This window comes from Uranotaenia lowii, chromosome 3, assembly GCF_029784155.1.
Source record: "Uranotaenia lowii strain MFRU-FL chromosome 3, ASM2978415v1, whole genome shotgun sequence".
NCBI classification, from domain to species: Eukaryota; Metazoa; Arthropoda; class Insecta; order Diptera; family Culicidae; genus Uranotaenia; species Uranotaenia lowii.
In genome coordinates, this window is record NC_073693.1 from 143,015,657 (window position 1) to 143,028,718 (window position 13,062).

The 13,062-nt window shown below is 35.4% G+C and overlaps 2 protein-coding genes across 3 annotated transcripts in view; both read left to right on the forward strand.

Annotated features, from left to right (window-relative positions):
- The window catches only part of LOC129751848 (uncharacterized), a 39,438-nt gene that overhangs the window by 10,143 nt on the left and 16,233 nt on the right, over positions 1-13,062 (forward strand). The gene's annotated exons all lie outside the window — the stretch shown is intronic.
- On the forward strand, positions 6,090-7,742 carry LOC129751841 (major royal jelly protein 5-like). Of its 2 annotated transcripts, XM_055747592.1 has the most exons (3): positions 6,090-6,400; positions 6,465-7,281; positions 7,343-7,742. In XM_055747592.1, exons 2-3 carry the CDS (start codon positions 6,465-6,467, stop codon positions 7,645-7,647), a joined length of 1,122 nt encoding a protein of 373 aa, XP_055603567.1. In that variant the 5' UTR covers positions 6,090-6,400; the 3' UTR covers positions 7,648-7,742. The 2 variants fall into 2 exon arrangements, with proteins under 2 accessions (XP_055603567.1, XP_055603568.1); XM_055747593.1 differs by having other exon boundaries at positions 6,090-7,281.

Sequence of the window (13,062 nt, forward strand, 5' to 3'; positions counted from 1 at the left end):
TAAGATTCAGATATCAGATTTAGATTTCAGATTCAGGTTGAGATTTAGATTCAGATTTCAGATTCAGGTTTCTGATCAAGATTCAGATTTATATGCAGATTTCAGATTCAGACCAAGATTCAATTTTCAGATTCAGACTCAGTTTCTAGATTCCAGTTTTAAGATTCTGATTTCAGAATTTGATTTAAGATTGGAATTTCTGATTCAGATTTTAGATTCTGATTCCATATTCAGATTTCAGATTCATATTTCGGATTATCAGATAAAAGATATCTAATTAAGATTTCAGGTATTATAGATTTAAGATTGAAGACTTCAGATTTAATATTTAAGATTTTAGATTGAAGATTTAAGATATCAGATTTAAGATTTGGGATTTAAGATTTAAGATAAGATTTAAGATATAAGATTCAAGAAGATTTAAAATTCAGATAATCGCAACAACGATACATACACAGCAATTTTTTTTGCTGGAAACCAGCAAAATTTTGCTGGTTTTTGTCCCGCTGACTTTCCTGCAAAATTTCCAGCAATTCAAATTGCTGAAAAACAGCAAACGTTAATGCTGGTTTTCAGCAATTTAAATTGCTAGAAAATCAGCAACCCAGATTGCTGGAAACCAGTGATTTCTTTCAGAACATTCGGCTGTATTTGGTATCAAATTTATATTTCAATTCGAAATTAAATATTGGATACTGGCTGTGATATGACAACGCGCAGAAAAATAAAAATTAGTTTCAAAGGAAAGTGCCGCAAAAACAAAGGATTTTTTCCATTGATTTTGGGACAAATAAAAATGCCTTTGATTCAAATGCATTTTCTTTTGTTTCGAAGAAATGCTTTCCTTTGAATCAAAACTTTTTCTTTGTTCCAAAAAACAAAATGCTTTCGATTCAAAAACCTTTTCGTTTGATTTTATGTAATTTTCCTTCAATTCAACGGCATTTGAATTTCAATTAAAAAAAAAATCATTTCTATTTTTTGTTCCCAAAAATTCTAGTACTACTAATTAATTTTCGTCCTATTGGAAATAAAAAGAAATCAATTAGGCTTTAAAATATTTTATTTCTCTGTAAGTTTTTTTTCTCTGTAAGTAGATGTTCTACCTTTCACCACTTCACATAATCGATCTTCCCTTGTTTGAATTTTTGAACCGGTTGATCTGTAAATAAAGAGTAGAACATAATACAAATTATGACAAAAAAGCTAAAAAGCTCACAAAAAACGACATTAAGCTAAATAATTCTAACAATTAAAAAATTTTTTTTACATAAATAACATGGAAATAGTACTTACTGAACGATATTTGTTGGTGGACAATTGTTTCGACCAAAGGGTTTCGGCGCCACACAGTGGTTCAAATCCCCAAAAAGCCGGAAAAAAGTCCATTTTTCAAGTCAGCGACAACCAAATTTTTTATGTTGGGATCGATTCTCCAATATTCTAGGAACGTTATGATGTATTTAGATATGTTCAAGGACCTTCTTCACACCTTCTATGAAACAAACATGAACGACAACTTTAACGCAAGAATTAAAAATAGGATTTTTTATTCTCAGCCCAAAAACAACTTAAAAAAGCATATAAATCTTTAAAAATTTATAAATGTTTATACATAAGTGATGTATTATAATCTTATTCACAGTTTAGAGATAAAAAACGTCCATAATATCATGAACTAATAAAGTTTCGCTTAATTGGAAACCCAAAATTAGATGATACATTTTTTTCGATTTACTCTATTTATGTTTCGGAAGCAAAAATAAAGTTGCGCTGCCGATCGCCGTGGTAAATTATACACCGTTAGATAGGTAAAAGCCTCATCAAAAACATATCTTAAAATCAGCTGCTAGTTTTTGCTATATTTTGAATACGATGTCATTGAGTGGAACGCTGTTTGGTTTAAAAATGCAAATTTTAAAGTATTTATACAGAGTTAACCAAACATCGTTTCCTTCGATACAAATGCAAATTCACCTTGAAACATCAGTTTAATATTTATCCAACTAACCTACAGGAATTTAGAAGCCCATACTTAATTTTAACAAAAATATTCAAAATTTATTGAAAAATATTCAATTTCCCAGTATAAAGCTCAAACTCCTTTTAGCAATTTTTGAAAAAAATAGCAAAGTTTGAAAAAAAACTCCAATTTATTATTTTTTTCAACTTTCTGCCTATAATCTTTAACAAAATAGCTTTTTATTAATTTTTTCCCACTTTTTTTGATTTTGAACCACTGTGCGCCAGCCGTCGTGTCTCCTTAGACCGAATCGGAAGCGATTGCAACTGCTTAGCCGGAGGACTGGAACAGTCAGTACAGTTATCTCTTCAAATTGGTTGGATGAAAGATTGCCCTAAAAAATTTGTTATGTTGTTATTCAAAATTAAATTGATTTTGAAAGACCTACCTTGGAGTCCACTATCGTTTGCCCTTTCATAGCTGTTGAAACTTTCCTACGCCGGATCTCACCGTGCTGTCTGGGGTTGCCCGGCAGGAAGATTCCGCTGAAATAAATAGGTCTGACTGGTTGTTGCAAAGACTTTTCCGCCAAACAGAAGCTGTGTCGACTGTTTGACGAAAAAATACTTTGATTAAAAAAAATCATCTAAATCAATGAATTTTTACATTGATTCTGCGTCAAAAAATAAATTCTTTGAATTCAAATTTAATATTTTGATTTTAAAACTTGGAACTTAGCTTTAAATCATGGGTGGCCAAACCATGGCCCGCGACCAACTTTTTTTGGCCCGCGAAGCTCATTTTGAAAAGGCCATGTTCCAAGAACTGAACGTTTTTTCTCATTCATTATATATCAGTTGAGATCTGAAAATATCTAGGAAATGATAAAAGGTAAAGGAATAAAAGTGTATAAAGACTTATTTCGAGAAAACACACTTTTAAATTGTTGTGTTTGGCAATTTTCCATACATTTTTTGAACATTTCAACTTTCTGTCGAAAATAAAAGTATCCGAATATAATTTAAAAAAAAATTGAAAAAAAAATCACAAAAGTTAATTTGAAACATGAAGAGTTGACATTATTTACTCAAATTTGGTTATTTTTGCACTTATACCCCTTTAGATATAAGGGCCTCACATAACTTTACGAAAAAGGTTACCGTCACTGAAAAAAAACGATTACAATTACAATTTTTAAAATATCAAAATTGTACGGCATTTAACACATATTATCTGTAAATTCCATCACACATTTTTGAATGTTTTCCGATTGGGTTTTGGTGACTACATATCATTGGTATGAAGCACGTTCAATCGGACTCTAGTTTTAATATTGAGAAGTTTGTATAGCCTCAGAAAGATAATAAGGCCCTATCAATATCGTTAAAAAATTAAAAAAAAAACACCGAATCATAATTGAAATTTCACAACAACTTCAACCATTCGTAACTTGAATTCTATTCCAAAACCTTCGTTCATCCAAAAAAAATTAGTAACTTTTGCAAATCATGTAACATATCGAAAGTTTGCTCTGTATTTTTTTCAATTTTTTATTTTTTGATCAGCTGTCTAGAGAAGGGTATATTTTTGAAAATTAAACCAAACCTAAATATATTTTTATTGGTAACGTGCTTTGTATTTGTGTACATCAGTAATGAAAAACTAGACAGATTTTGCAGTTGGGTAGTAGAGTAAAACTAGAACCGGTTTGGTACTGACAAATCTCTCAGAAGAACGACTTAAAAAAATTCTTCAAGAAGGTGCAATGATTATAAAACAATCGAACTCGTATTCATCCTGTTTGAAGAAGTCTTTCTTAATACACTTTTTAAATCGATATACTGGAAAATTTGAAAATAGTTGGATTGAGTTGATGTTAAGGTAAAATAAATATTTTTGAAATAATTATTCTTTTAAATGTCAAAAACTTGTGACCGTTACTTTTTTTCAACAATTCCATTATGCAGTTTTTCTTAATTTGTCTATCAGATATTTCTAAGGAGAACGGTGAACTTGAAAACTTTGGAAATTGGGCGGTCATTTTTTTTAATTTGGAGACTATAAAATTGACTTGATGTCCATTTTAGTCACGCGATTTGACATTTTTGGGATGATTAAACCGAAGAGGTTTGGAATTCCTTGAAAACCTACATAATTTGGAAGGGATAATTCATTTCGTAATGCATAATATTTCTACTATTTTTCAAATGGAGCGAAATTTCTAAAAAATATGCAAGTAAAAAAAAATGACTTATTAAGATGAATCTATACTCAATGATATCTAGGCAAATGTTTTTTTTTCATAGCTTTTTCTAAAATCTGTTAAAATTTTTTAATACTCCAGAACAATTTGTTTTTGTTGCCCGCCAGCCAATCTGATTTCTGAAATTTGGCCAGTCTGTTAAAAATGTTGGCCACCCATGCTTTAAATGAAAAATAGTTCGGTTCAATATAAAAATTTACTCAAATCAAGGAAATTGGATTTTGTTTCAATGTACACAAGGTTTTTGAATCAAAGATGTGTATTTTTAATTTCAATGGTACTACTTTTCGCTGCGTGAAGAAATAAATAATGGGGTGTTAATCATCCGCCATCTGAAATAGAGTTTTGATTAGTATTTTTCATGAAATATCTACCTATCTTTTAAATACTCATCCTTGGCTTGATGTCTGGTTGCTAGAATATAGAAGAAAATAAGAATAATTGTATTGATTTTATCAAAGTTCGTGAAATAAAGTCTCACCTTGCTTCAGCGTACGAAAACAAACAGACTCCAAAACAATTCGATTGCTGATTTTCCAGCAAACTAGATCAATTGCTGGAAAGTCCAACAATTTGAAAACCGATTGCTGGTTTTTCAGCAAAAATGACAAGAACACAACCGAATGCTGAAAAATTCAGCAATTTGAAAACCGATTGCTGGTTTCCAGCAAAAATTTGGATTGCTGAACATTTCCAGCAATTTTTTTTTTGCTGAAAATCGAGGCAAAAATTTACTGTGTATGTATATTCTTGTTCGGTATTAAAAAAAATTTAGTTTTCAGATCCAGGATATCGATTTCAGATATTCTTTGTCATAATTCTTATACCGACTTCAGTTTCAAATTTTTGATACAAATTCATATGTATTGAAATTTTAGATAACGAATTCAGATCTCGTATGGTGATTTTATCTAGGCACAAAGCTTAAAGTTTCCAAATTCTCGTTTTGATTCTAGAAGCAGGACAGTCTTCGGATAAAATCACTCCCTCTTTCGATGCTGTGAAGTTTTCAATGTTGTTTCGCACTTGTTTTACTATTAGATTTTTATTTTTATTTTACTTGTTTTACTATCATGTTACTAAATCTAAGTTTAAATGTGCAATCCGTGACTTTACCTAACTTAATTGCTATGTAATTTAATCAAAAGCTAATCTTAAACAATCAGTCTGTATGACAATAGCCAAAGACTTCAGAAATAAAAAGTAGACTTCCGGAAGCAACTCCGGTTGCTGGCTTTAGTCGCCATCCAACTGGTGATTGCCGCTGAAGATCGGGTCGAAGATAATCAGACCGCTGGATTTGGGGCGGAATCAGCCGGGGTCCCGTAACAATGCAAGAGTTTATATAAAATTTTCTTTGTTTCAATGGAAATCTGCAATTGAAAAAATTCTCTTGAATCGAAGAATTTATTTAAAATCAAAGTCCAAAATTATTCAGTTCAATAAATTAAATCTTTCTTTCAAAAATTATTCATTGAATCAAAACGATAATTCATTTATTCAAAGAAAACAGGTGTTTGATTAAAAAAAAAGAATGTTTTGAATCAAAGTCATTTTTGTCAAGCAATCAGCGAATCGGTTAAATTAACCAAGTATGTAACTTGCTTGAACGAACAGAAAGTTCGTTTAAGATGTAATCGTCAAAATATTTCAATATGCGTGTGTGCATTTCAGCGCTCGCTTTTACGTTAAAGAATGGTAAACGTCCTATCGTTACAATCCACGCAACTTTTTCCCCTATCTGAGTCATATGTAGCCTAACTTTTTATGTTACGACATGTTGAAAAACATTACGCATGAACGTGTTCTGGACTGGTTTCGAATTTCTTCTTGAAGTTCCCAGTCATAAGCCGCGGGGTCGCTTGTTGAAAAAAACATTTTTGTGTGTTCCTATCCAGCTGAAAAGCTATGACGTACATGCTTCTGCTGGGCGTTTCATGCCCGAGTCCGCCTGTTGGTCGTTCAATTTGTAGGTATTTTGTCATTGAGGGAAGTCAAAAACAGAAAACATTTAGTCAGATGGTTATGAGGCACTATGACTTGTTTGGGGTTCAGTTGATTTCAAGAATAATTCTTAAACAGCTTATAAAAGCATACGATGGGCCAATCTTTCAACATAGTACGGCTTTTGTAGGGTAGCGGGTAGCTTGATGTAGCGTAGATTGACGAAAACGGTAAGTTTTAGAAGTATTCAAGGACTAACGAGGGTGCTAATCTTACCGATGTTCATCACTACAGATGCATAGTGCAGTTTTCGTTCTACTGGCTGGGGCAGTCTTCGCCACTTCCAGTGTGTTAGGTTTTACAAACAATTCTAATGCCATCTACAGATGGGAAGGCGGCCGTATCGAGTGGCCATGTCCAACTACTAAACGGCTCGTAATAGCCGCTGGCAAGTACAGCCCAAGGGATCTGATCGCCATCCGGTGTCAACGAGTTGAAAACAAAACTCTGTGTGCTTTCCCGCGGTACAAGAACAGCATTCCGATAACGTTGAGTCAGATTCACGCTACCAAAAAAGGTTGTGATGTGAAATTTGAACCGTTTCCTTGTTGGACCGAACAAGAGGAAGGAAACTGTAATGCGTTGCAATCTGCCATTGATATCTATAGCGTGGGAGAGTTCTTGTGGGTTTTGGACAGCGGAATCGTCCAAGCTTTGCGGACGCCGATTCAACGTTGTCCACCGAAGATTGTTGTGTATGATGGGAAATCAGGAAAAAAGCTGAAGACAATAAGCCTCGGACGGTTCGTTACGGAGAAGTCAAGACTACAGTATCTACAGGTCGAATGCCTGAAGGGCGGAAGATGCTACGTGTACGTCAGTGATGCTGGAAACAATGCGATAATCGTTTACGATGTTTATGGAGGTCGTGGCTATCGGGTAGTTTTACCGAAAGCTGTCCACCATGGATGCCGGTTCCGAGATGTGCTGTACATATTCCTGTCCTTCCAGAAAGAAGGCACAAAACTGTACTTCAGCTATCTAGGAGGACGACGACTCTTCGCTATTCGCACCGAGCATTTGCGAAAGGGCCATGGAGGAAATATTATTGGTAAGTTCAATTTTCAATATTTCGAGATCTATGCCCATTATTGAAAAATAATTTATTAAAGATGTCGGTGAGAAGCCCAACGTTCCTATCTTCATCGGAACTGATGCTGGCACTGGTGTGTTTTTCCGTGAAGAAGGGGACAGTGATATCTACTACTGGAACACCAACCAATGCTACAAGAAATCCAATTTCAAATTAGTCTACAAGAGTACCGGAGGCCTGTATGCTACCCATGTATTCCCCGATTTTAAAATCAATAGACTGCTGGTTTTGGAAAACGACTTCCCAAGTTACGTGAAAGATTACGCGGGCTGCGGGACCTTGCATCAAATTTCTATTCTGGATGGCACATATACATGTGAGTAACGGTTGATGCCATAATTGTTGAAAACGAGCTGTACAGGCAAGTGATATTTTTTAAGTTATTTTAAATTTGTTAAAGTTATTTAATTTAAATACAATGAGACCACACAACATATTACAATAGTTTATTTGAAAAAAGTCCGAAACGTTCACGTAAAGCTGGTTACCCCTGGTCCAGAAAAGACCGAATCTGAATACTCAATTGCCTCAATTACCTGAAGACTAAATGTGCGTTCCGGGTCAAGTTTTTGGATTTCAACTCGTATATAAATATAGAATTTGAATTTTGAATCAAATATTTGGAATTCTAAAATTGAACTTAAATTCTGACTTTTGAATCAAATCTCAATTCATAAGGGCTATACCGGTGAGAAACATTCTAAAGGAAGGAATAGAAGAATTGAGAATTATAGACGGATTGAAAATTAAAGAAACTCAATAAGAGGCTAAAAACAAAATTACGTCAAGATGAGATATTTTGTTTTATTTTAATTTATTCCTATCGAAACGAGATATAATTTCGTTCTCGTAGAATGTTAAAATATTTCAAATTATTTCAAAAATTCCATGCAATCCTATCCTTTTTTTTAATGAATTTACCACTTAGGGTATTCTTCTCTACTAAATTATATCACCCTCTGATACCATTTTATCAGGATTATATCTCATTCAGATAGGATATTGACCACCGAAAAAGACAAAAATCTAAATCTTTATATGTACAAGAATTCATGAAATGTTTGCCTTCTACTCAAGTGCTTGTAGGCATTTTGCATTGCTTCCTGTCTTGTACTCAAACTTTTGTATATTGTTTCAAACTCGCACAATTCTTGAAAAGTTTGGCTACAGCCAGTAGATTCGAATATCGACCTAAAGATTTAGAAGCGCGCACGCTACCACAAAATGCTTTCGAAGCAGGCAAATTACCTACCTACCTACCTAAGGTCCCGCGCCGATTGACCGACGCATAGGGCTGAGATAAAAGATCTCCACTGCTGGCGATCCGGAGCCAGCGCCTTCACTTGCTGCCATCCAATGTTCTCGTCAACTGTGCGGACTACGCCGCCACGAGCTTCTGGGCCTGCCTCTTCTTCGATGCCCATCTGGATTCCAGTCAAGCGCCTCTCTGCAAATCCCGGTTTCATCTCTTCGCAGCGTGTGCCCAATCCATCTCCACTTACGTTTCCGAATTTCGATCTCCAGCGCCTTCTGACGACACCGGCGATGAAGTTCCACGTTTGAGATCCAATTGCCAGACCACCAAGCGCGGGCGATGTTCCGCAGGCAGCGAATCACGCCAGATGTTTCGGAGACTCACAAACGCAAATCGGACTTTTCTGATCCGGGTTTCGATGTCCTTCTTGGTACCACCATCAGGCGTAATCTGGCTACCAAGATACTGGAAGCACTCCACTTCTCAACCTGTTGTACAGCTACCGCGAAATTGGAACGATTTTCTGTGTTGATTCCCATCGACTTGGCTTTTCCGATATCGATTTTGAGACCTGCTGCCTTGGAGCTTTCGGTGAGGTCGTCGAGTTTGCTCTGCAGGTCTTGTGATTGGCGAGCAAAATAATATCGTCTGCCAGGTTAAGGTCGTTCAGTTGCTCCATTGTTGAAGGATTCCACGGCTATCCTCGGTTTGGTCTACAGTCAATCGATCCATTCAAGATCTCATCTCATTACTATGAGAAAAAGCAGCGATGACAAAATACATCCCTGTCTCACTCCAGCAGTTACCGGGATTGGTTCGGACAAGACACCGTCGTGCAAGACCTTGCACGAAAATGCCTCGTACTGTGCTTCGGTGAGATGGACTAGTTTCTCTGGGACCCCTCGTCGTCTAAGAGCAGCCCAGATGTTTTCGTGGTTCAGTCGGTCAAATGCTTTTTCGAAATCAACGAACACCAGCAGAAGAGAGTCCTGAAATTCATTGATTTGTTACAGTATTATTCGTAGCGTTGTGATGTGGTCCACACATGATCGTCCGGATCGGAATCCAGCTTGTTGCCGTCGGAGTGTAGCGTCGGTTTTCTCCTGGATCTTGTTTCGGATCACTTTGCAGAGCACTTTGAGGGTTGTACAGATCAAAGTTATGCCACGCCAGCTACCGCACTCTGTTAGGTCTCCTTTCTTCGGGACCTTTACGAGGATACCCTGCATCAAGTCGGCCGGGAATGTTGCAGTATCCCAAATGTCAGCGAAAAGACGGTGCAACATTTGTGCTGACAAGGCAAGGTCGGCTTTGAGCATTTCAGCAGGAATGCAATCGATTCCAGGCGCTTTGTTGGATTTCATGTCCTTGATTGCCGCTTCTATTTCAGCCAGCGAGGGCGCTTCGGAGTTGACGCCATTAATGCGACTTACTGTGGGCGCCTCGAGCTGCGGGTTCTGTTGGCCATTGCTATTTGTAACTCGGAAAAGTTGTTCAAAATGCTCAGTCCAACGCTTGAGCTGATCTGTTCGATCTGTCAGCAGCTGACCTGCTCGGTCTTTCAGCGGCATTCTTGCTCTGTTGTGTTGTGCATTAGTCCTTGCACCACTAAGGCGGCGAGAAATATCATATAATAACACTAGTTTACAGCATTTTTGAACTCAGTAAACTGAAGGTCATTTCCAATGTGAAATCGGCCGCTGAATCCAAAATGAAATTCAAAAAAATCTCAGTAGAACCGTTTTTGAGTTATGCTCCAAATATGAAATTTCGAAAAAATTAAAAAAGTTCTTTTACTTAGTGTCGAGGGCTCAGGTTTGCAGTGGGTGATTCCCGGACATTAAATTGAGGCGGACACACTAACTCCAATTTCCGGGTAAGTTTATTGTTTCACTTTTGCTACTTGGTCCAATGATGACACAACTTGCTCACAATTTAAACAGTTTTATTGCACTATTGGACTATACATTTATTTTAACTTTTAAAGACTTTAATTACTTAATTTATTTTATTACTAAACACTTAACAATTAGTAGAACAGTAATTTTTGAAACTTGCGGCCTGGCCGTCTGCTCGTCGTGCTGGAACAATCTAAAGTGATTGATATGATGGCGGTTCAATATGCCCAAGCCTATCTTTGCGATGCTTAAAACGCCATATCTCCCGCCAAGAAACTCGCGGAATCCGGAAAACAATAAAGTTGAAATGTTTCATGCGCCGTCGGTGTTTGCGCCGTCGGTGTTTGCGCCGTCGGTGATTGCGCCGTCGGTGATTGCGCCGTGTCGAAATCACGCTGCCTAGTTTGTTGCTGAAGAGGACTGATTTCTATGCTCAAACACTTAGATTAAAATATCTCGGACGGCATAACAGTAATTTGAAATCCTTTTTTTGCATATTGAAGTTGAATAAGTTTTCTATCGACCATCTGAACACTGTTTTTGCGTTTGACCAACAGTATTGCTGATATTAGTGACTTTATGAGAAAAAAAATATAAAAAACGGTCTAACACTTTCAAAAAATCGATTTTTTTTATTTTCTTATTGTAAAACATTTCAAGAATGTTGTGTCAAATTTTCAAGCAACACTGTAGGAATTATAGGCCTTTATCTCCACTTATCTAGTACTGCAAGACTTGAAATGCAGAAACTTAAAACGCGTTTTTCTCGAAAGCACATTTTTAAAGTCCGTGGACATCGTCATTTGAAAACTACTTATCCGATTCTTTTCAAATTTGGAACATATTTTCTACATATAAAATACCAGACCCCAACGTTTTTCTTTTTTTTTACTTTGGGGAGATTTTACAGATAAAAAAAGGCAGATTTTTTGGTGAAAAATCGTAGTTTTTACTTCAAACAGCCACAAAAATTTTATAAATTTTTTTTAAAAGTTAAATAAAAACGTTGGGGTCCAGAAAAACATCTATTAAAAATATTTTGCTCTGATTTTTTGACTTCAGATGATTCTGTGCTGAGATACAGTGTCCGCCGCAAATCCTGTTTTCTAAAAGGCATCCTCGAAAGTGCTCCGTCACCGGCTCATTTTTCAATATTTTTCTACAAAAAAATTACTAAATGTTCTTTTAACAATGCTTTGTATAATGCAAAAAATTTGAATACATTTGTTTGAACGATAGCTCTAAAAAAATCGTGAAAATGGTGTTTTTTTTACCCGTTAGACCCTACCCCTCCCCCTCCCCCCCTTAACTGCCTTTTCCAGCCATTTTCGTTTCACCTTTATATATTATTTCCATATCAAGTTCGCTCTGAAAACATTAAAACTGTTAACATACATACTTTACAAACGATAGAAAGTAATTGAAGCACATTATGGAACTAATGTTACAAACTAGGGTATAATATTGAGAACATGCATCATTATTAATTAGTGAGTAGAAAACAGATGTTAACTATTGATTTACTTAAAATGCGAAATTTGAAAAAAAAAAATCTTTTCCAGGGATCATAAGATTATATTTAAAATCATCGCTGGTTGCATTTGAAAAATTTAAGATAAAAATTACACTAGTTTACAGCATTTTTGAACTCAGTAAACTGAAGGTCATTTCCAATGTGAAATCGGGCGCTGAATCCGAAAATGAAATTCAAAAAAATCTCAGTAGAACCGTTTTTGAGTTATGCTCCAAATATGAAATTTCGAAAAAATTAAAAAAGTTCTTGTACTTAGATTAAAATATCTCAGACGGCATAACAGTAATTTGAAATCTCTCTTTTGCATATTAAAGGTGAATAAATTTTCTATCGATCATCTGAACACTTTTTTTGCGTTTGACTAATAGTATTGTTGATATTAGTGACTTAATGAGAAAAAAAATTATAAAAAACGCATTTTTTTAGAGAAAATTTTGTTTCAACGAAAGTTTTAGACCCGATGGTAGCATTTAAAAAATCTGATTTTCTTTTGCGCTTAAATCTCAACTCAAAACAAAGATTTCAAGTGATTATTTATCAAAATCGGCTGAAAATTGAAGAAGTTATGGCTACTTTACCATAACTGTAATTTTTGCAGTTTTTAATAATTCAACGAACCGCAGTACACTTTCATAGTATAGGAAGAATGAAACATGATAAATCTCACTCGCTCCAAGTCAAAATTATTTATTAGCTTACCAGAAGGTCACATGCCAAGTTTCAGGAAGATCTGACCATAGGGAGGGGTTGCTTAAGTCTCAAACGTGAATAAAATTTTGAGGTATTTTGCCCGGAAGGAACGAAAAATACTGGTTTTTCATCAATAACTTTTTTCATCACTGGCTGATTGTTTTTTATGTTTGATTTTCTTAAAGCCTAAGTTGAGACAAATATTTCACCCGAAGACTGTAACTCGATTGGTTTTGAAACAGAAAAGTTATTGCGGTTCAAAGGCCGCAAATTTTGTCCAACGCGCAGTGAGTACTTTTTACGCATTTCTTTTTATACGACAATTTTTGACCAAAATACAATCTTTGAACCACAATAACTTT

What these genes read in the sequence shown, in the direction of transcription:
- LOC129751841 (XM_055747593.1), top strand. Translation starts at nt 6,465, where the DNA reads ATGCATAGTGCAGTTTTCGTTCTACTGGCTGGGGCAGTCTTCGCCACT. An exon ending in CCATGGAGGAAATATTATTG is followed by an intron (nt 7,282 to 7,342) that starts GTAAGTTCAATT and finishes AATTTATTAAAG; the next exon opens with ATGTCGGTGAGAAGCCCAAC.